Source organism: Spermophilus citellus (genome assembly GCF_964194105.1).
Source record: "Spermophilus citellus genome assembly, contig: SCAFFOLD_114, whole genome shotgun sequence".
NCBI lineage: Eukaryota > Metazoa > Chordata > Mammalia > Rodentia > Sciuridae > Spermophilus > Spermophilus citellus.
This window is the reverse complement of record NW_027672907.1, coordinates 995,485-1,020,732: the sequence shown is the minus strand read 5'-3', so window position 1 is coordinate 1,020,732 and position 25,248 is coordinate 995,485. Positions and strand designations below refer to the sequence as shown.

The 25,248-nt window shown below is 34.0% G+C and overlaps 1 protein-coding gene across 1 annotated transcript in view; it reads right to left on the bottom strand.

Annotated features, from left to right (window-relative positions):
- The window catches only part of LOC308640370 (protein O-mannosyl-transferase TMTC2-like), a gene marked incomplete at both ends in the record, with an annotated part of 182,484 nt that overhangs the window by 78,218 nt on the left and 79,018 nt on the right, over positions 1–25,248 (bottom strand). Inside the window, one exon of the mRNA XM_081312304.1 lies at positions 12,518–12,632. Within this exon, the coding sequence (XP_081168430.1) occupies positions 12,518–12,632 (115 nt within the window). The remainder of the gene's footprint in view (positions 1–12,517; positions 12,633–25,248) is intronic.

Below are 25,248 nucleotides of genomic sequence, written 5' to 3'. Positions count from 1 at the left end.
ATAATTTTAACTAATAATCACATGATTATTAATTCCATAAAAAACTGAAATGGAAAATGCTTCATCTTATGCTGGCTGCTTTTTTAAATGGACCCAAATGTACATTTAACTCTGGATTCTCCATAAAATTATTTCTGACTTCCCTTTTACCATCCTGTAGACATCCGGGTCATTATATAGTAATTTGTTTGCCTAAATCCATGTCTGGCATTTTGACAAGGCAGACTTAGCTAAATTTCTTGAATCTAGTATGTCTTGGCCAAAACTCAAGAATGGATAATTTAATGCTAAAATATAGTCAAAAATTTACGTGCACAAATGCATATCTGGTTGATGAAATCATTATGCATGCTTAATTTGCCCTAATTTCAAATAATCTCTAATTTTTCCCTTAAAAAATTTTCTCCATAAAGGCTAGATGTATATTATTATCAGATTTATTTGTCTTATAGGCATAGTTAATATCACAATAATGCTACAAATTAGAACTGAAAATTACTGAAGGACAATTTCAACAATATGTTTTTAAGAACAAATGTCACTGTATATCCACTTATAATTCAAGTGGAATTTAAGGGACAATTGATATTTCAAGAACTATGAAATATAATAATATTTCTAATAATTCAGAATATAAGTATATGCTTTATTTCTTATTAATAAATGGAACTACTAGAATTTGCTTCATTGAATTACTGCTTGGCTGGTTGTCTATTTAAGTAATGTATCACCAATTCTGAAAAAAAGATTTTCTTTCAATAAGTTTGTAATAAAAAAAAAGTATTTCCAGTGTTTGGTGAGAGGAAGGGAAAGAGAACACAAGACTTGACACTGAAGTTTATGAGGATATATGCCAAATCCGGTCTACATCAGCATGTATAAAACTGTCAACATCTCTGGGAGGAAATTTCACTATTCTTAGGCGTTGTGTATAGTGTTTTCAAAGTCACATATGATGGGAAAAGCTGTTGAATCAGTCAACATGGAGAATCATCTAACTGATCAGGGATAGTAATACAAACTAGGAAAGGAGTAAATCACATGGGTAAAATGGGCAGGAGTCGACAAATACGGACAGTGTGTGGAAATGGAATTAACAAATTTAAACTTTATTGACTTATGTTCATTAGTTTATTCATTAATCAACTCATTAATTGAGTCATTAGATTATCAATATGTACACTGTTTAACTCATTGGTTTACAAATTATTTTATTAATCAACATGCACAGAGCTTAAATCCCTGTGCCTAGCATTGTGCCTAAGTACTGGGGGTAAAATGGTACCTAAGCATCATTGTTCTTAAAGAGACCACAGTATAATTAAGGGGAAAAACATCACAAATTCAAATATGATCCAGATTAATTAGAGTCAAGTACTAGTTGCTTGGTGAGACTCAGAATGAGTACCTATCTTGCAACTCTAAGAGTTCAAGAGGTATCCAGAAATTTCCCTCATCTTGAGAAAGGATTAGCTTGGAAAAAGGGTGGAGAGTGGAGCAAGAGGTCAGAAAGGGAGAGAAAGGGGGAGAATATTACACACAGAACAAATTATATATTCAGAGGCCTTCAAGAGAATAAGAGTAGGCACATTTGGGGAAATTCCAAAGAAAGAAAACCTTCAACTAAAAATTAGATATATCATAGAACATTCACAACAAAAACTTGGAATCACACAAATTTAGAAAAAGTAGAATCCAGATAATTGGGAATAACTACTTAAGAATGTAATGAGGGTGGGGGGAGGAGGGACCCAACTCACATTAGCAAAATTTTCATACACACACACATACACACAAACCCAAATAAATCAACTTCAAATATGCAAGACCTTTGTGAACAAAATTATATATTTTTTACCTTTATTTTATTTATTTATTTTTATGTGGTGCTAAGGATTGAACCCAGAGCCTCATATGTGGTAGGTGAGCACTCGACCATTGAGCCACAATGCCAGCCCCAAAATTATAACATTTTAAACAAGAAAATTTGTAAACTGTGAGAAATGTACAAATGAATGTATCAGGAAGGGAAAACTTAAAGAGTATAAAACAATATTAATTCACCTCTCTATAGTATAGAAAGTTGTTTCAACCAATCAAAACCCCAACTAGACATTTAATGCAATTTTAAAGTCTCTGATCAAAGATAAAACACACAATAATAATCAAGAATTATAGGAAACAAATTACAGTAATGGGAAACTTACCTTTTAAAACAAATTTACTAGAGGTTATAGCAAATAAAACAATTTGTTCTTGGCATTGGTTACCAATAAGTTAGAATAGAGTCCAAAGAATAATATTCTATATACCTAAGAATTTACTCTAGGTGATAAATAACTGTTCAGCAAAGTATGATGGAAGTATTGGTTTTTGTGAGAAAAAAAAATTATACCTTAACACAAATATAATAGATCCTGGTGAATTAGTGACCAAAATAGAAATTAAGAGAAATTCTAAAAATATCCCCCAAATATATAATTGTTTAACATTAGGCTAAAATAATCTTCATAGAGACAAAATATATTGAGGCTTTAAATACAAGGACAACTATATTTTTCTATATATATAAAGTTATGCACAATAAAGGTTATAAAAAAGCAAAAATACATGTAAAACTTAGAAGAAAAATATAAGCAAAACAGATGTCTGTGTATATACATAAACAGAGAATTATACTTTCAACAATGCAAATAAATAAGAAAAAAAGTCCACCCAAAAGAAAACTAGGAAAGAAATATGAACAGTTAATTCCCAAGAAAATTACTAAGAGCCAATAAACACGAAATTAGTTAACTTCACTTGGGAAATGAAAAAATGAAGCAACACAGTTTTGAAATCATCTCATTGGGTATTCATTAAGGCTGTCAATGTCAAATCTCCAATATAAACAACTTAATATTAATCAGAAGGGGAATGAGTGTACAAATTGTGACACATCTACACACATAAGTCAGTATTGATCAATATATGAGGGGGAAAAACTAAGAAGTGTGTACCTATAACGAAATGTATAAATGCTTACCAATAACATATAAGGCATATACTAGTGGAATTCAATAATAGGATCTCCGATATTTTACTCTATGTCCTCCATAACTATTTGAATATCATTCACAAGATGATATTCCTGCATTAATTGTGTAATGAACATTATCAAACAAATAAAAATGAAAGTCCGATAGTAAGGGCTAGCCTTGTTCATGCCATATGAACACTCTAGTACCTGCAATTATCCCCACCTCATTGTGGGAAGAAGTAAAGGGCCAGTTGAGTTGCTCACCCAATGCACTAGCTGACCTCAAATCAATGGGGTCACAACAAAAATCTTTCAGTCCCTTCACTTCAGGTCAAACACACCAAGCACATCTGGGTACACCTGGGAGATCACAGGAATTCTCTATTCTGGAAGAGCAATCTGCTTATTTGGCATCCCCTGGACACCTCCCACTCCTTTGTCACCTCCCTATCCCGATGAAACTTGGCAGGAAAACCCATTCCAAACTGTAGGCCTCTGGCCAACTGTGACTTCTCCTTACCTTTCCTTAAGTTCTTACTTTCTCATAGACAAATCTCTGCTTTTGAACTCTAGGCCAGGTAGTCCCACCAATTGAATTCTTCCATCTATGACCCTCCCAACCTCTCAAAAATTCTCAAAATTTGTCCCTGAATTTACAAATAAATCCCTCATACCCTCAGTAGGATTGGATCTATGATAACAACTTGACACACTACCTTTCTCACCTTGCTGAATCCCACTAAATGACCTCTCCCTAAGACAGATTTCTGGGCATCATGAGATATAAACCACTGAAATATGTATAAAAATGTTAACTTCTTTTATTTATTTATTTAATTGGTACTGGGTATTGAACCCCAGGGCACTGAATCACATCCCCAAGCCCTTTTTTATTTATTATTATTATTATTTTATTTAGAGACAGGGTCTTGCTGAGTTCCTTAGGCACTCTATAAGTAGTTGCTGAGGCTGGCTTTGAACTTGCAATTCTCCTGCCCCAGCCTCCTGAGTCACTGGGATTATAGACATGTGCCACCATGCCCAGGCTTTTTTTTGCCTGCCTCTTTTCTCTGCCTTCCCATTAAAAACTAATATCTCAATTAAACCCATCAGGGAGGCGTGATTGGTTAAATTGTGCACTCTCCCCTCAGAAAATTAAAAAAAAAAGATATGCTTATGTCCTAATCCCCATGACATTAGGATGCAACCTTACTTGGAAACAGAGTTATTACCGTTGTAATTAGTTACATGGATGAGCCGCTATGCCAGCAGGATGAGCATCCTGTAAGATGGTGGCGACGGGAAAGACAAGAGACACAAAGAAGGAAAACAATGTGATAACACAAGCAGAAACTGAAGTTCCGCAGCTGCACACCAAGCAATGTCAAAAATCTCAGCAAATCACTAGAAAGGGCAGTGAAGGATTCCCCTAAAGACTTCAGAAGAGGATGGTCCTGCTGATACTTTTTTAAACTTCTTGCATTCTGATTTGGGAGACAATAATTATCTATAGTTTTAAGCCACCCAATTTGGGACACTTTGTTATGACCATCTCAACAAAACTAATACAGAAACCAACCCTAACACAAAGTTCTTGTTTCAGAAACCGAAAGAAAATGATGCAGTAGTTATCTGATTCAAGAAGGTTCTTTACAAGAATTGTTTAGTGACTGATCAAAATATATAATTTAAAGAAGGTAGTTCTCTAATATCCATTACCAGGATCTTTTCTACTCTAGTGTGGATTCCGTAACTTATTTATGAAATCAACAATTATAGTTAGAAGTCCTCCCTGTATGAGGGACACAAGAAAGAAAAAAAAAAACACTATTATAAGCAGAATACTAATGAAAAAGATTGCAGCACTTCCACATTAAACATAGAATTGCTGCTAACTTTCACTGGATATTCTTTACAACGTTTGAGAAATATTTATTCACTCCTAGTTTATTTATTTATAAGAATTGCTTTCTAAGGAGTTCCTGATTGAATGCCTTCCTGGCATATATAGAGATGATCATATTTTTTTATCTTCTGACTTTTTAAATTAAGTGTATAATAATCAGATTGCCGTATCAAACATTCCACCATAAACTGTAGCCAAAATCCCATCTGACAGTGGTGTTTTAATCTTTAATACATTGCTGCATCTACCATATTAATTGAAGACATATCTGCATTTGTATTTGTAAGTGTCACCAGCCTGTTATGGGTTCTGTTTCCTTCTTTCTTGTTGAATTTTCTTTTGGGGTTGTTGTCCTTTTGCTTATGTGTGTATGAAATTTAGTCAATATTTTGCCTTCGGTTCACTCTAGCTTCATAAAAACAAGTGAAAGTTGTAATAAATGCAGGAATTATCACTTCACTAAAGATTTGACAGAAGTCACTTCCCAAACACCTTAACTTTGTTTGTTGATGAGAAAACTCTGACAGTTTTCAGATTTATCCAAGGATTTTGATTGATATTGCCTGTTTCCTCTTGGGTCCATATTGATCACTTACATTTTCCCAAAAATGCACATATATTACATGTTTTTCATATATATATTATTGTTTTTTCAAGCTTACACGTATCTACTTGTAACCCATTTCTCATTCTAAATATTGTGTAAGATTTTTTATTCTGTGGCTGAATTTTCAGAGGACAAGTTCTCATATTTATGCACTATTTCCCTCTGTGTCTCCAAATTCAAAGCCATTAATACTTTCATTTTTACTTCCCTTAAATTTATAGGCTTATTTTTGTTCTCCTTTTCTAGCATCTCATACTGGATATTTATTTAGATTCTTACAACACAGAACAAAAAGGAAAACTAATGGTAGCTAAATTTCCATTATCTACAGAAATGATCCCTACATTATGTAAGATAATCAACAATTGATTATACAGCATAAAATTTATTATCCACATTCTGAAATATAATGCCCAGTGAAATATTCAATGTTTGATTGAACTACCTGTTTAAGTATCATTTGGAAGAGGCTGACTGAGAAAAATCCATAACAGCAATAAAAGAACATCAAGTATTTTTTTTTAGCAGGAAAATCAATTATCTTTCAGACAGTGGTGAGTAGTACAGTTAAAAGGTCGAAAGTCAACTATGTATTTACAAAATTTGACAGTGTAAATCATTGAGCAATGGCTCATCTGCTTTGTCTCTAAAAACTTATTATGCTTGAAAAGAAAAACCAACATCAGAACACAGATCTGGTCTTAATGTCTTCTGTAAAGTATTAAATTTGAAAATGTAAATAAGCTGTGTTAAAAAATGCATGATATTTAGTGCTACTAAGAGCATAATTAAGGATTAATTTATTGATACTAAGATTTAATTTATTGATACTAAGAAGTTACTCCTGGAGTTCATTACCACTAAGCAGTGTTTTGGTTTTCATTTGTTTGTTTTTGTTTTGTTTTTGAGACAAACCAAAAGACAAAATTGTATATTTTTTATGTTCTTGCTAAGTTTCTGAGAGTCTCACTAAGTTTCACAGGCTGACCTCAAACTTTCAGTTTTCCTGCCTCAGCTTTCTAAATTGCCAGAATTATAGGTGTACACCACTGCAACTGGCAATAATTGTTTTAAATTAAACATGATATGACATTGTCTAGAAGCATAGGTAAAAGGATATCAAAATGTTACAATTAATGGGTACAGAAAATTAAAAATGCTTTCTGGCTGAGTGAGGTGGTGCATGCCTATAATTCCAGCAGCTGAGGCAGGAGGAGCACAAGTTCAAAGCCAGTCTTAGTAAATTAGTAAGACCCTGTCTCAAATTAAAAAGGGCTGGGAATGTGGCTAAGTGGTTAAGCACCCCTGGGTTCAATTCCTGTCCCTGGTACACCCCCCCCCAAAAAAAAAAGCTTTCTAGAAACAGGTGTGGTGGCACATGCCTGTAATCCTAGCAATTTGGGAGGCTGAAGCAGGTGGATCTTAAGTTTAAGGCCAGCCTCAGTGTATTAAGCAGGGCCCTTAGCAATTTCATAAGATTCTTTTTCAAAATAAAAAATAAAAGGGACTAGGGATATCCCTCAGTGGTTAAGTGTCCCTGAGTTCAAACCCTGGTAACAAAAGAAAACAAAAAAAATTTTTTTCTGTAGCACTTTTTTCTTTAAAACAACTCTTAATGCAGTTATGCATTCCATTGACAATCTAGTTGATTAAACACAGTAACTATTATAAAAATTTAATATATAGTATTATAGTAGATTGAAAGTCAAATATTTTCTTTCTACATTTAAAAGTCATTTGAAGTAAACACACACACACACATACTTTTTTTTTTAAATTGAAACATACATCATGAAGAGTTTGGATATTTTGTTTTGTTGTCTTCTGTTCTGTTTTTGTGATAACAGGGATTAAATACAGGGATACTCTACCACCAAGTTTCATTTCCAGCCCTTTTTACTAATTTTTAAATCTTCAGACAGGATCTCACTAAATTGTTCATACTATCCTCAAACTTATGGTCCTCCTCAAGTAACTGAGCAAAGGGACTTACAGTCATGTGCCACTGTGCCTTGCTTATGGAGGTTTCTGCTCATTTGAGCAGAAATACAAGTTTTTGCATGGGTAGAGAATCAGAGCATCTTAGGTTTAAACAATGGTCCCTATACACACTATTTGTGTGACCTTATATAAAGTAACTCTGAACCTTGGCTTCCTCATTATGTAGGCTTCATTAGAAATCAAACTGGGATACCATGGAAAGAATTAAGAAGAGTATTGGGCACAATACTCTAGTATTATCTAGTATTAACACAACTAGTTAATGCCATTAAAGCAATTGCCAGGCAGGCCACAGAAGTGCACACTTACAATTTCAGTGACTTGGAAGGCTGAGGCAGGAGGAGGCCAGCCTAGGCAACTATGCAAGACTCAAGATTAAAAAATAAAGAGGACTAGAAACGTAGCTCAGTTGCAAATCACCCCTGGGCTCAATTACTAGTACCAAGTAAATAAATAAATTGCTATCAAAGGAACAAAAAAATTAAAATTATTCCAGTATTATATAAATAGGTATTACAATCCTTTGTATGCACCTCTCAGATATAATCTGATATCATTTCTAACAACAACAAAAAACTTTCCTCAAATTATTATCATCCTGTAAAAGATTATAAAATTTCCACACTGCTTACTTGTTTTCCAAATCACCTGTATTTTCCTTCCTCCTCACCTAAAATGTTCAGATATACTTAATAAGAAGTGCTAATGATATTTTTAAAATAGAAACATAAAAACAAAATATAGGAATCAATCCGAGGATCATTTCTGACCTAGAATTCCCCTGTCTGGCCAGTCAGGGGGTGCCTTGTTTTAGTGATCATACCGCTTTAAAGTGAAATGATGACACGTGCCTTCAGATTATTTTTCCCATAAAGATTTCTTATCATATAAAACTTTTACAATAATTTTCAAAGCAAATAGGCTTATGAATACTAAATATCTTCCAAAATTCTAGGTTACTGATCAAAATTAAGATATAACAGAAACTAGGATTCCAAAAAGCTTCTAAATTTCATTAAGAAATATAAGTATTTTGTACCAATTACTATAAGTATGTTTATCAGTTTCAAGCTGCTTTCACAAAACATCTTTAGGAGACATTAAGTGTAAATGATCATAAGAAAAGTAAGTAATGTTTCATATAGCCACAAAGGAGAATTATCAGGTTAAGTTTACTAGAATGACTGAGCAATGCAAATTCATTTTAGGAATTGAAACAGAACATAGAATAATTTCTGTACATCAAATTATGTAATGGAAATAGCATGTACATCTTAAAAGCAAAACTGTTAATTTGTTTAATAATTTCTAAACTGTCTACCAATATAAACAAAAAAGAAAAAAATTGTTCCAAGGAACATATAATACCAAACTTATTAATATTGGAAGTTATAGAAGATTTATCTTTGTTCATTTTATTAATATTTGATTTAAAAATCATGGAATCAGACATACATTGGAAGATAAAAACTGAGTATCAGAATTCTGTCAACCATATAGGTTACATAACTCAATACTTCTGAATTACTGCTAACAGTTTTTCAGGGAAATTTAAGCCTCTTCTATTTAAGCTGACAATTATGTGTGACTTAGAAACCTATTATATTGGAAAAAAATACATTAGAACTATATGTGGCCCTAATGACACATTCCATTGACTATAATTAAGGGGGTAAAATTGATCATGTTAGTAACTATTTCTTCATCAAGTATTTTTCAGTAGGGATTGGGTAACAGTATCCATATGCTTTCATAGTTTATATAGAGATCCATGAGGTTATCAGATGAAGATTTTAAGTTACATATGAAGTGGGATTATCTAATGGAATAAACTTATGATTGTAGTAAAGAAGAAATATGGATGAACTAGGCATGGTGGTAAATGCCTGTAATCCCAGAGACTTGGGGGGCTGAGGCAAGAGGAACACAAGTTCAAGTCCAACCTGGAGAACTTAACAAGACATTGTCTCAAAATATAAATAAATAGATAGATAGGTAGATAGATAGATAGATAGATAGATAGATAGATAGATAAAGGAGGGTTGGAGATGCAGATGAGTGGGATGGTCCTTTCCTAGCACGTAGTAGGCCTTCAGTTCAATTCCTAGCATGAGAGAAAGAAAGAAATCTATTATATTGGAAAAAATATATTAGAACTATATGTGGCCCTAATGACACATTCCATTGACTACAATTAAGGGGGTAAAATTGATCATGTCAGTAACTATTTCTTCATAAGAAAGAAAGAAAGAAAGAAAGAAAGAAAGAAAGAAAGAAAGAAAGAAAGAAAGAAGCAAGCATAAATCTGAATAAACAGAAATCCTTTTCCTTTAACCTCCTACACAATAGGTACCACCCACAGGTAGGTAATTTTTTAACCAGTGGTTGTTGGGGCTGAGGATGTCAGAGCACTAACCATTCATGTACCAAACTCTGGGTTCCATCCCCAGCATTCCCAATTTATTTTATTTTATTTTTAAGTTAACCTGTGACTGTGGATAAGAGAGAGAAAACCAAGTTCAATAAAAAGGTGTTGATTTTCACCTTTCTTTTTTTTTCCCTGAAAGTGTATGGAGAATAGATATCAGAAAACTGATACTCAATATTGCAAAGCAAGAGACACTTTGATATCACTTTAAGATTAAAAAAACTGTTCCTATATAAAGAACATGTGTGTAAGTGTAGTAAACTGATATGGGCCTTTGTCATGGTATAATAGTTATTAATTAACACATGAGTGTCTGTAGGCAGGAGCCTAATTTGATATTTTCATTCGAATACTTCAGGAAAGAGGATGGTAATAAATCTGGTGATGCATTAAACACAGCTGAGTGGGTGGAAGGGATGATGCAAAATGGAAAGAGTTTGCTCTGTGTGAAGGAATTTCAGGTAACAAAGGAAAAAATTAAACAGTGTGAAATAAAGCACAAAGCACATCTGCTAACTTAATTCACACAACCAGCCCACCATCAGAGAGTAGAAATTTAAAGACAGGGTAAATGTATGAACAGAAAATGAAATGAACCATTCCTTCTGCCTTCCCTCAAATAACTAGAACTTTTCCTATTTGGACTTTATTTATTTATTTTTTTTTTAATTTCAGTACTTTTAGAGTTAACCAGTATGAAAGATTAGGTAGCCAGAGTATAAATACCTATCAAAAATTAAAGTTTACAAATTTTTTGATACTGTCAATATTATGTTGAGTTCATTAAACACAAGTGGGTAGACATCTGTTCTGCCCATACCAACTCTGAAAAGCTCTCAAAGGAGGTTTCTCTCAGTCCCTCCCATACTGCCCAGTGTTTCATGCAAGAGAACATTCAGGACCCCAGGAGAGTCACTCAGAGAATTTTTGCAGGATTAATACAGACCCCAAAACAAACAAATAAAGTTATCTTCTCTTCCAAGACTGAGAAGAATCAGGAGGGTAACACAAATAAAGGTGCAGAAGCCCCCTTCTCATCCCTACAGACAGAGCAGCACAGAGAATGGAACAAAGCCAGACAAAACCAGAGCCACAAAACTGGGGCAAATTCCCAGAACATCATCAAGCACTGGGACTTAACCGTGCCTGCATCTAGACAACCCCAAGAGTTCCCAGTTATGGGAGTTCATAAATTCTCTTTTGTGTCTAAGCAAGTTTAAGCTAGATTTCTATTACAAACAAACAAACTGTTCTCATAAAGATAAGAGGCCAAACAAAGACTTCAGTTTAGTTTGGATTTACCAGCTCAAACTTCTGAATAGCTCCTAGGACCTTCAGTCAAACAACAACAACAACAACAACAACAACAAATTAATCATAGAGATATTTCTAATTCAATGTACAGATATTCTAAATTACTCCATTATCCAAATCTTGCTGATAATCATGAGTACCTTCAACGACCAAAAAAAAAAAAAAAAAGAAGAAGAAGAAGATGAGAATGGGGAAGAGGAAAAAGAACCACCATTACCACAACCATGTTCTTTTTCATTAACTCTCTGGCTAAGCAAATATTCTATATATACTTTGACATGAGCAATTTCTTAACTGCTGAGCGCCATTACCAAGTAGGAAATTTCCTTGCCAGCGTACCCCATGTTAATTTCGCTGTTGACATTGCATGTAAGGTGACCCTGCCCAAGGACCAGGGTGGATCCAGGATTAGGGTGTATCCTGCAGTTTGAGGAAGTATCCCGGTCCTTGGGTTTAGGGCGTTCCCAGTTTAAGACAAGTTTAAGGCGTTCCCAGTGGAAGACAATAGGGGTTTTAGGGAAGTTGGAGGTTGAAGATTATTGCTGCCGAGATTAGGGCGTTCCTGCTGCCCGAGCTCCCGTTGAGCTCTCGTGAGATTCTGAAAGGATATGGGAAGAAAAGCCTCGTGGAGGAAGTGATTTGGGCGGCAGGAGAACGGGATTGCCCGAGAGCGTGTGTGGAGGCCGGTGTGAGTTCGGGAATAAAGAATTGCTGTTTGAATCTACAAAGCTGTGTGGTGGCTCGTGATTCTGTGCCCAGCCAGGACTGCAGCACTTAACAATGAAGAAAGCCATCATTATTAATAACCTGTGACTGGATAAGAGAGAAAAAACCAAGTTCAATAATAAGGTGTTGATTTCCACCTTGCTTTTTTTTTTTTTTTTTGGTACAAGTATCAAACACAAAGACTTATTTTATGAGCCCTAATACCCATCTCAGTATTAAGGGAACAAACTCTGTGAAAAACTATAAGCATTTAAACCAACTCTTAGGTTATAATATGGTATACTACTTCAAAAAACCTCAGCCATAATACATCAATAATCATGAATACAGATGATGTGGCTGCCAACAAAGAAATCACAAATACTATCCATCTATGAGTCTCAGAGGCATGATTAATGAAAAGACTATTTCAGAAAAACAGCTATCACCATCTCTGTTTCCAGCAGTTAAATCAATAGTCCCTCTCACCACAGGTTTCAAAAATGAACCCAATCAGAGAAAGCGAGTCATACTCACAAATTATAAAGCATGTCAGCCATGTTGCTGCGGTAGTACAAAGCATTTCTATAGGCGCTTTCAGCTTCAGGAATTTTGCTCTGACTCTTCAGAACATTTCCAAGGTTACCCCATGCTGGCAAGAAGAAAAAGAAGCATTCAGGCTAAGCGTCAATCCAATTACACATAACATAATATCAGGCCATCAGGAAGTACTACGGGGAGACAAAAACCTGCATAAAACATTTTAAGAAGTAAAATTTATTTCCCTTATACTCTAACATTTCACCAAGCCAGGAGATTAAATGTAATCAAAGCTTAAAAATAATTAAAGCAATTATTATGTCTCAAAGCTGATATACATATACAGTTCATCATAAGGCCAACAACAATGTTATCTTAAGATCACCTACAAAGACTTCATGCTCTTTCAAGTTTCCATAGGGGTCTTCATGGTCTGAAAGTACTGTATACTTATTGGGCTAGAAACGGTAAGAAATCATCTTAAAATAAACAAAGATTTCATTCTAGTATGAAAAAACTGATAAATGCCATAAAAGATCTAAAGATGAAAAGCAAAAAAATCTAAACAAGATCAAAGTTAGAAAGATACTCAATAGGCATCAGAACATATCCGTAAAACATTACCCTTCTTAAAACAGTGAAGTATATATGGTCTGTTCAGATATAATGTTTCTTTATACCCTTCCAACAAATGAGTTCACTGTAGGGAAAAATCTTTCCCCACACGTAATCATGTTGAAAATCATTTGTTTTCTGTGTGCCCTTAATTTTCTCCCCATCTAATTATAGTTTCTCAATACTAAAAGTCATTTCTCCCCTCAAGGAGATGGGTATTGATTCTTGAAAATAAACTCTTCCCCCATTGGGAAGATGAAGACAAGAAGAAAAATTTATGTGTATCAAAATTTATTTGATACACTATGCCTGAATAATGAAAGCGTATCACTTTTTAATGCATTTTAAAAGTGTAGAATCTTTTAGGATCAGAATTGCCTGCATGCCTATAATTTAATACACCAGCACCATGGTTCACTCATCTGGAAAATGGGTTCATAGTGACTCATTGGCTTTGTGATGGGAATTAAATTAGTCAATATACAGTAAGATGTTTCAGACAATGCCTGAACCATGGTAAATGATAAATATTTGCTATTATCATTAATGTTATAATGATTGATGCTCTGCAATTTAAAATTATAGAGCACTGATGATAGAAATAATACTAAATGTAATGTGATTTTTGTCTTTATGTATTTATATTATCTGCAGAGAATACTAATCTTTCATATTTGGTAAGTTATGCTTCTGATGGAAAACAAGAAAGGCACCGAACTGATCATTATCCAACATCGAACAATGTCAAACACCATGCCACACTTGATATATGTCATCTCACGAAGCTTTCTACAGAGTCCTGTACATAAAGCAAATGCCTGTCCTGTGGGTGAGGAAGGAGACTCAGAGGCACTGAAGAATTTGCCAAGTTGATCCTGAGGTATTACAGCAGAAATTCCAACCCAAGGCTCACTATTTCCAAATTTACTCTACGCTACATCTGACATTCTTATACCATGATTTGTCTTTTATTGCAAACTGACATTCACACCTTAGGGATGAGGCCTTGAAATGATGAATCCATAGAAAATCATATACTCAAATGGAAAGGTAAATCCACACATAGAGGATTGCAAGTTTAAGGACAGTCTCACCAACTTACCAAGGCCTTCAGCACTTAGCAAGACCCTTTCTCAAAATTAAAAAATAAAAAATGAGTTGGAGATGTAACTCAGTAGTAGAGAACCTCTGGATTCCATCCACAATCAATCAATCTCTCTCTCTCTCTCTCTCTCTCTCTCTCTCTCTCTCTCTCTCTCTCACACACACACACACACACACACACACACACACGTAAAGCAATTTAAAATATTGTCCAGTTGAACTACTAAATCCATAACAGGAAGTTAAAATATAGCAAACACAATAGTAAAATGTTATAATTATCTTCAAACTTAACAGGTGTAACACTACATGGATTTTATATATACTAGCTTTCCCCCAACAAATTAATAAAGCATGGCTCTACGGAAACTTCTGATACCTAGGTAGTTTCCAATCCACTTCATCCCTCCACAAAGTTCTGCTTTGATTGTGGGATTAGCAAATGAAAATTGATTTGCATTGAAATTACTCCAGAGAAATTCATCCAAATATTAATGTAAGCAAAAAGAAAACATTATATTAATACCACCCCACCCAAACCACAGACTTAAAATACAGATGCAGGAAAAATATAGCAATGATTTGCTTTGAATATTTTAGGTCATATGTCCACAGTAGCAAATTGATCTATTCTATATGTGTATCTTAATTAATCTTAAGCAATGCTCTTGGTAGTAGTCAACATGAATACAGCTATATTTAGAAATGTCCACTCCTTTGGTTGTATTCATTTATTCATTCACAAATGTAATCATTAAATAATACTTGTTAATACATTTTTTGGTGGCCAGAAACTTTATTAGGGCTTGTGCATATAATACTGAAACCAAATAATCAAGCTCTTACCTACTTGGAGCCTATGATAAAAGGAAGAGGAGTGGAGGGGGTGAAGAAGACAGGATGCATACAATAAGATGAATGAAAGAACTTCTGGGAGTGGTAAGAATTATAAATAATAAAAGCAAAGTTAAGTGATAAGGCTAATTTAGATATGAATATCACCTGACCAAAGTCAAAATCCTGCAACTGGACACATGTGAGACCTTAGGACTCTCCATGGTATAATGTTCATGTTCTCATTCTTTCTCTCTCTGTCTCTCTCTGTCTCTGTCTCTCTCGCCCCCCTCACCTTTGCTCCCTCTCATCTGTTGTGTGTGTGAGTGTGTGTGTGCAAGAAACAATTCTGCTGATTTATTTTACTTCCTGTGCTTTTGCTTTAGTAGTAGGGCATTGATACACAAGATTTTATCGTGTTCAAATCAAAATCAAAATTCCTTTTCAAAATCTTTTCTTCCATAGGTAACTTTTCCCCAATGTTGTGTTTATCAAAACACATTTTAAAATCATTAAAGAGTTGCCAAACTTAAAACTAAAACTGTCTCATGATTTTTTTTGTTTGTTTGTTTTTGGAGAGAAAATTTCAGTTAGCGTTTCCAGACTTACAAATATAAATGTGATTGATATTTTTCATCAATGCTACCAATAAATGCCAACATAAAGTAGAGCTCACTTATGCATAAAGCTATCCCAGAGAATATGACCAGAAATAAAAAATACTATTAACTGTCATCTAAATAGCAATTATTTTCATGGACACTATCCATTTTTTGTATTCCAATGACAAAATAAAATATCACACTTGAACTGAAAAACCATCTCAATTCCAGCTAATTTTAACATATTTTATATATTAAATGTTAAAGTATAAAACATAAAACATGAACCATAACTGCCTATGTGATGATTCTACTTCTAAATAATTCACCTGCCAATTACTCAGTGTGCCTTTTTCACATCGTGTCCATTTTTAAATCTAACTAGACTCATTACTTGAAAATATCCAAGCCAAACCTCTAAGATACAGAGAAATATTCCAAGTTTCATAGATGGGACAATTTTACACTATGAAAACATTGGTTTTGTGTAAATTAATATATAAATATTATGTAATATTTTAGCATTGTTTATTAAGGGACTTGAAGAATGTATCCTAACCATACACAAAAGAGAAAAATACAACTGGACTTTTAGTGCTGTTTTCACCAAATACAAAGGTAAATTCCAGATACTCACAAAGTTAAACGTGAAAAGGTAAAGCTAAGAGAAGACTATGTAGGGGAATATCTTCGTGGAATGGAAAAAGACTCCTTAAGAGGACTCCAAGCAAAACTCAAAAGGTAAAAAACTGATGAATTTGAAGACTTCAAAATGAAGTGCTCCTATAACTTTGCCACTTCAAAGTTAAAAACACACAATTCACTCAGAGAATGTACTTCAAATATTTAAAAAGAGAAAGTACTCTATTTAGAAAGTAAAAGGTATTCCTACAAGCGACAAGAAACAGGTAAGAAATCCACTAGGAAGAAAATGAGCAAAAAGAATAAACTAGAAACTACAAATAAAGGAAACCAGATAAGCACCATGCATTTAAACTAACATAATAGCACAAAATTTCTTATTAAATTAGCAAAATGCAAAGTACAATAGCAAGATATCTTTTATACACAGCTTGGCAAAAAATGACTAGGTGAAGCCAAGAACTGACGGGGATATAGGAGAATCAACCAGAGCACTGTGGTTGGCAGCGTGACTTGGAACAGCCTGTCCCTTATGCTACCTGGAACCTCCACTTTCATATGCCATCCAAGAGTACTCAGTCAAATCACAAACGAAACTTAAGTCAAAGATAAGCTGGGACCAGCAATATCCCACTCAGAATTCTCACCTATGAGAACATGTAAGACAGTGTTTATTTCAGGTGTCTTCGTGTTGGCTGACAGTAGGAAATAATCAGTGTGTCCATCCTTGGGAGTACAATATGCAGTCTACTTCATGAATTGTTATGAGAACCAACAAAGAGCATATAAATACTGTAACATGACTGCATGTAAAAGCCTACTAACAAAACCTAATGTATTGTGACATAATTACATTTATAATTATTGTTAAAAATTAACACCCTAAATATCAGTGCATATTTTGTTAAGTGTACATTGTAAATCCAAGAATACAAATCCAAATGCATTAGAACAGTTGCCTATGATGCAAAGGTAAAATGAAGTTAGATACAGAGATAAAAGAGAGATGAATAAAAGAGAAAACTTGGCAGGGATCACCCTAAAAATTGACCATGAACCAAGAATATAATTAATCTAACCCCTTACCTGGGATCTAGGGGGGAAAAGTGGGGAAGGAAAGGCGAGGAGGGGGAGGAAATGAGAGGTAGAAATGGAAAATTAAAGTCATACTTCACATTCTTTTTAAATAGAGATGGAATTATACTATATCCTACTTAAGAAATAAAGAGCTTTAACATCAAACTTTTTCTTATACCAAGATAATTCAAAACAGATGTATAGGATTATTTTCAAATTTCCACTTTCATACTTATACACTGGACCACCTGAACATAAAGACTTCCATTTTCATTAATATTTATTATGTTATATCTTTTGCACTTAAGTCCATACATTTTATCGATGTGATAATCCCATGCAATGGATTTTCAGAGGTATAGTTTTATTGGAATAAAATGCTTAAAATTCTTCCCCCTCAAATTGTGATAAAGCCTAAAATGGTTATCAGTGTTTTAAAAGTCTATATTTTAATAAAGTATGGATGAATACCATACAGTTTCCGAATACTCAGAGTTCACATCTACTTCTTATTATACAAGTGAATTTTATAAGAAACTGTGCTAATTTAGAGGGGCAACTACCCAATCTTATGGGCCTTCCTTGCCACAGTATGATAACTGAGCAGGGCATGGTGACACAAACTTCTAATCCCAGCTACTAAATCAAAGCCAGCCTCAGCAATTGAGCAAATCCCTAAGCAACTTAGTGAGACCATGCGTCAAAATAAAAAATAAAAAAGGCTGTGGATATGGCTCAGTGGTTAAGCATCCCTGGGTTGAATACCCAGGACTTGAAAAAACAAATAAAAACAAACGATCAAACAAAAAAACACACTGTGATAATTAAAGTGAACAAATAAAGACGAAAAGGAAAAGGGAGAAGAATAAAATGTTATAATAAACTAATAATAGTAGTGCTTATATTTATTTAAAGATTGCTACATACTTGAAAGTGATCTAAACTTATTTAACCTAATAAAAGCATCTGAGATATATTAATATTCCATTTACTGAGGAGAAAACTGAAGATTAGCTCACCAGGTAACAGTTAATGAAAAAGGGGATCCAGATTTGTTCTCAGGTATCTGAAGGTAGAGGTAGAGCCACCTTACCTTCCTAATATTTAATCTGAACTCAAAATACAAGAATATATTAGAGCACTCAGTATGTTTCCATATGTAATTTAGGAACTAAAGCACAATATGAAGACAAAATAAAAGTATTCAAATGAGTCATCCTTTCAGAGCTGCTAGGAGTAAATAAAACCTAACCACAACAAAATAAGCTATCCGGTGCCCATATTCAAAATATATTTTCCAGGCCAGAGAAAAGTTTATATAAAAAATATACTGTTTTCCATTTCTTTGAGATTATAATTTTAAAGGTCACATTTTTCCTGTTAACACAATGGAAACAGAACATACTCAACCTACGGTCAACAAACAGCTATTGCTCACAGGTGTCCAACATGCTAGGTAGGGACTTAAGACACAGATACAATGATTTTGGTGCTGTGAGGATGAGGATGTGGGACAGACAGAACAAGCATTGTTTAATAAATTTAAGACTTCTTTCCTAGGCTAAACATCCACAAGAAAAGTAAGGGAAGGCAAAAAAGGCACTTCTACACATAACTAAATAAATCCTAGCAAATGTACTCTGATTTAAAAAAAAAACTCTTCTATTAAGAAACCAGGAAGTGAAGTAGGAATCACTCATACACCTCAGGAACCCTTCACACAGATATTCAACAACATCTAAAAGGTATCCACTTACTAAGAAACTTGACCTTAATTCACAATGAAAGCTCCTCTTGTACTTTAGTCCACAATCTGCCACGGTCTATTTTATGTTCTTTGAAAAGTAGAGAAACAATTAAATATTCACATCCTGTAAAACTTGTTCCAAAGAGAAAATCAAATATGCAATCCCTCTGGAAATGCTAAGTGATCTGTGTCAATAAGTTCTTCCAATGTTTTCCACAGTCCTTATCCAAAGACATGAAACTTTTTAAGTTTATAGACTAAAATCAAACTTCTATGAAGTAACTATTGCAATTTCACAGCAAAAAAATAAATAAATACGTGGAAATCTGACCTACATTTCAAGAGTTTTTTATTTTTATATTTAAAATTTGAAGAAATTATGCATATACCATTTATTATAAAAATTATAAAAATTTTCTCATGATTTGCCATATAGTACTGCTCTGTGAAAAATCAGCTAAAAACATATTGCTTAATATTAATACTTCATTTTTAGCTACTTACTATTCAGGTCTACATGAGTAAACATGCCTCTTTGGGCTATCAGATAAGCATATTCATTTCAGTAGTAAAGTAAATAAATACCAAAATATGTAAAGACTCTTATCCTAGACTCTTGCTTTTAGCTATAATTTATCTTAGAATGTTAATCTTTTATCTTTAATCCTGCTATCAAATTCTTAACTAGTATGTAAAGATCTGCCAAAATTGAAGTATTTAATTGCATAAATAAGAAGATAAATCCTAGAGTTCACTTTCCCCAACTTTGAGTTACTTATAAAGAATCAGAATGCTATTTCCAAAAAGGGTAAAAATTCACATTTTGCCAGGAACCTGTGTCAGGCATGCTGCAAAAGATATTGAATAACTAATTTATTTGTGCTAATATATCTAATAAAAATTACTTCTATTCCAATTAAAGACCAATTTTAGGTTAAATTTAGTGTATATATATATATATATATATATATATATATTCTTAATGAATTTTTATAGCAGTATCTTACCACCCCCTTGGTACTAGAGGAGGAACGATGCTTCAGAGAAGCAAAGTGAGACTCAAAAAACATTTAAACAAACTGAAAGACAGGCTTGTGTCTCTCTGTCTACCGCCCTTGGTTTCAAGCACTATGGAGTACATGCTCCACCAATGGTCTTGCCAAAACTATAATTCAAATAAATTAATTTTAATATAAAGGTTAATTGTGCTAAATTTTCCCAGTCTCAATGGAGAGGGAAAAAAGAAAGCAAAGGGAACTGGTTACAGTGTGCAATAAGAGTTCTAGTTGAAAAAATAAGTGGAAGAAGTGGCTATGATTTAAAGATCAGGTATCATTGATAACAGAACACCTATTCTATAATCGTATATATAATGCTAATTTAAAATGTTACAATCCCAGTGGCTTGGGAGGCTGAGACAAGAGGATGGAGAGTTCAAAGCCAGCCTCAGCAAAAGCAAGGTGCTAAGCAACTCAGTGAGACCCTATCTCTAAATAACATACACACAAAAAATAGGGCTGGAGATATGGCTTAGTGGTTGATTGGCCCCAAATTCAATCCTTAGTGACCCCCCTAAAAAAAAAAGTAAGGAGGAAAAGAGCCACTTCACTGCATGGAATTTACGATGAACATAACAGAGACAGAGAGAGTTATCTCTGTGTGTTTAATCAGAATGCTTTTTTACTCCATCTATTAATAAAAACTCTGATGGGGGTGGTCAACATGTGTAGTCTAGGCTTTATACTAATTATCTGATAATCACTTCAGATTATTCCAGGGAAATAGGAGCCCTTCTAAGCCTACAGGAATTTGTTTTCCCTAAAGCAATTATACCTTGGATTATCACAAAAAAGAATATCATGTTAAATAGGTAAATAAGAGTTCTAGTTGAAAAAAATAAGTGGAAGAAGTGGCTATGATCTAAAGATCAGGTATCGTTGATACCAGAACACATATTCTATAACCATTTATGTAATTCTAATTTAAAATGTTACAATATGAAGTTATTCTCTTGTTTTTGCTATCTTTGATTACTTCAAATGGACCCAAAATTAAATTTATTCCTGGTGAAGAAGACAGCATTAAAATTCAAAAGATAAAAGAGAGTATTTCAATAACAACACTGTTCCCATCTTGACAACATGGTTTCTTAATAAAACATCTACATGCATATTGTGATATTCACATGTATAATCTATATCATTGCTTTAATATATCTAGGGGGTCTTCCTCAGCATTTCCCCATCTACAAAGTCTGCTATATTTCTAACTTTGACTACGAACCACCTCTACACCCACAGCCAGATCTGCTACCAGTACCACTTAGAGTAACTGATACATGGTTTGGCCTGTATTTGCCTTCATTCATTGACGTTTCATCTATGTACAATTTTTCCCTGGGCCTGTCCATCAAAACATACCTGCTCTATCCCTATGAACAATGTACTCTCTGTAAAGTTTTTGATGAAGTAGCCCTAGTAATATATATAGTTAATATAACTGCCTTTTTAAATATAATGACTGGCCAAGGGGCAAGAATTTGGGAGCACCGAGATTGAGGATCACCTCAACTCATGCAAAGAACCCCCACCTCCATCACACCAAAGGAGGTTTAGAATTATTCTAAACTTATCCTAAGACTGAGATCTTGGTATTACTAACTGCTAGGCATTAAGTTATACGGAAGAACTTTAAGTGTTAGACATGTCTAATGATGAAACATGCCATCTCAGAACACAGTGAGTTCTCCATCAATGCAAGGTCAAAAATGAACAAGATGGTCATGAGGGCTGTATTAGACAAATTTTACGAGCAACTCAAATCTTGAGATTTGACATTTTTATATCTCTATAGAATACCACTTCTAAAAAAGATAAATTATAATCGAGTATTTCCCAGATATTAGCCATTCAAATCAACCCTTCATTATATTGGCTACATTCATGTGCTAATTGTACTACTAATTGATTTAATTTATTCCTTTAAATTATCTTTTCATTTTCTTTTTTATATTCTGTTTTGTTCTCAGCAATAGTATCCCTGGCCTCTCTGACACATTAGTTTTAGTAATCCTTAAAATATCAAAAAGTTTGTGTATGCCACTTCAAATCAGTAGCATGTATACTACACTTTTAAACATAGCTGTCACTTAATTACAAAAGCACATAAATTTTTTAATTAGAAATTTTCCAAGCTTTGAAAATTGCCTTAAAGAGACCTAGTTGATAATTACATTTAGCACAGTTTGGTATTACTAGTGTGTCTGTTTTGTTTAAGAGAGAATAGTGGAAAAACATTCCCCAGGCTTCCTACTTACTTGGCTATATTTGCTTCACGTTTCAGAAACCAATTATGTATATAATGGATAACAGCCTTAAGTGTCAAGATATAGCTCTGGTCAACATTAAAATTTCTTAAAGCTAAGCTTAAAAATCTTGAATACATTATTGAATTTGTCAATATTCCAATTAGCTAACAGATTAACAGTTGTATATTTGGCATATTTGTTTGGGATTTTCATTCTTCTTACAGATTTATTTGGCAATATACCACACATTTTGTGAGAGTAAATCAATTGAATGAATAAAGGACTATATGGGGAAAAACAAAGAGATGTGCCTAATTGTTTTGCCTTACAATTTCTTCAGGAAAGAACTTCAACAAATAATAAAAACTAGTCAGAGCCCCCCAAACTCCTGAGATTTAAAACATAGAAGCTTTTTAGTTGGCTCACATTTAGTTGACACTGCTTTATAGTCTCAGTAGTCATTTTGAAAATAATCTGCCATCAACTGAAACAAGGCTCCTTAGCACATGATCAGGCTTCATATGGGGATTCTCGCCTGACTTTAGCACCTACTTTAGTCAATAAATGTCTGACTGTTTTTATTGGTTTATTATGTTGTGTTGAAACAAAACATTTTCTATCTCGCTACCTTAAAAAATAAACAACTTTTTCATTAAAAACACTTCAGAAAATATGGCCACATTATATGTTCTACTCCACAAAGTTTACTGACATTTTGGAAGAGAAAACAAAAATTCATAGGAAGACAAACTCTGCTGTAAACAAAGTCACGCCTCTCAACAGACCCATCACTGTGTAGACAGGGGCCATCCTAGGGCAGACTTGGAGAGTAGTAAATCTCTGTTATGGTGCCTTCCCTGGGCATGGTCCAAACTGTAGATTATATTGCCTTGGGGGTTAAGCGTAGCTGCGAACTAGGATGGCAAATCTGCATCTAAAACTTTTGCTTCCCGGCGCTGATCTATTACATTTCCTTCTGTCCTCCAAGCCCTCTTCCCTTCTTTCAAAGAAGTCGTTTCATTTCTTTGAATGACAAATTAATTTTAAGCTATAATTCAGATAATTTAAAAACTTTCTGCTCAAATTCAAAAACTGCTTTGAATTAGTAGCTGCCACTGGCACATGATTTTGTAGCGAAGATTTGTGCCTTTCCGTGGAATTTTAAAAATTTTTTGGCAAAGCATTATAAATTAATGAGAGCTAAGTAAAAGTTTGCTGCTGCTTAGCGAAAGAAATTTTGTTGGGATTACAGAAAGATATAGCCCAGGCAAAAACATAGGAGAAATTATTGTAGGAATAAACTATAGAAATACTTTAAGCTCCTAAGATAACCATTTGTAATATAAATAACTGATGAAACAGTGCACAGGAGTACATTATTTATTCAGTCTGAAAAATTGTAGAGTAAGTTCCTCTTATAAAAGAATTTCACATTACACTAAAACAGCAACTGTATTTAAAAACAAACAAACTGTACATCAAGTCTGTATGTAAAAACAAAAAATTTTACTACATAACACTTTGGGGCTTGCAGGATTATATTTTTAGGATTTTGAAAAACTTCACAGCCAAATAAAGGTGGCTCAAGAAAATAATCAGAGACACCAGGTATGTTTAACTCCATAAAAAGAAGTAGTTATTAACCTGATGGCCAGCCTGAGAATATCACCCAGGTCTTGGGTCACTCTGAAATGGGAATGGTTAGCTATTTCCTAGATAAAGCATTCTGCAGAAACAATTACCTATCAAGTCTCAAGGTCAGATTGAACTACAAGTCCAGGACCTCTGTACTTTCAAAATGTCTTTGCAGCACATCTTGCAGCCTCACTCAACCTTCTCGTTCTACCTTGCAGAAGATACATTGTTCTTGGCACCAGGGCCAAGAATCAGGTCTGTGCTCTCCAGCATCAGCTACGCCAAGACTATTTGAATATCTACTTCCTCATCTGGTAAAAAAAATTATGGAATTGAGAGGGTCTCTCAGCTCTAATTCAGTTTACTTAATAAAAATTAAAAACACTATGAAAATGCATATGCTAAAAATTGGAGATCATTTCAGTAAAAGTATAACATCATCAACTGAAGATTTTGATCCGAAGATGAAGATCACACACAAAACCCAAACAATCACGCTCACTTTTGCTAAAGATAGCATCCATTCATCATATATTTAGCATCTGTTCAGATGCTAGGCCCTTAATTATGAGTTGACTTAGACCAGGTTCTGTCTAGTCAGTGAGACTTAACAGGTTTGGAGAGGGAAACATTTTCTCATTGATAAAACAAAGAATCTCTCTCATCCCTCTTCCTTCCCACTCTGGGAGATGTCCAGTGAGAGCCTGGCTTCTGCAGCGGGGGCCACCTTACAGTATGGGAGAAATAGCTGAGACACAAAAATGGACAGAAGGATCCTAGGTATCATGGTTACATCATCAAACTAACCCCCAAATGGCTTTCCCCTAGACTTGTTAAATAATAAATGCATTCTTACATTTAAGCGATTTTAAACCATTTGTTGTCACCAGAATTTTTTAAAATCTGGTTTTAAAGTTATTTGATATTTCACACACACTATCCACTATCTTATACTGACACACATTCCATTATCATGATATTAATTTCAACTCTGCTTTCCTTTTAGAAGCAAAAGATGCAGTTTATATGTACTTTTTCATCTAACTTTATCCTATCCTCCCATACCTTCCCTGCAGAGGTCACCACCAAGTTGAAGTTGGTGTGACTCTCTACCCTGTGTTTGTATTTTTACTACTTAAATATTTTCCATGGAAAATATGTCACC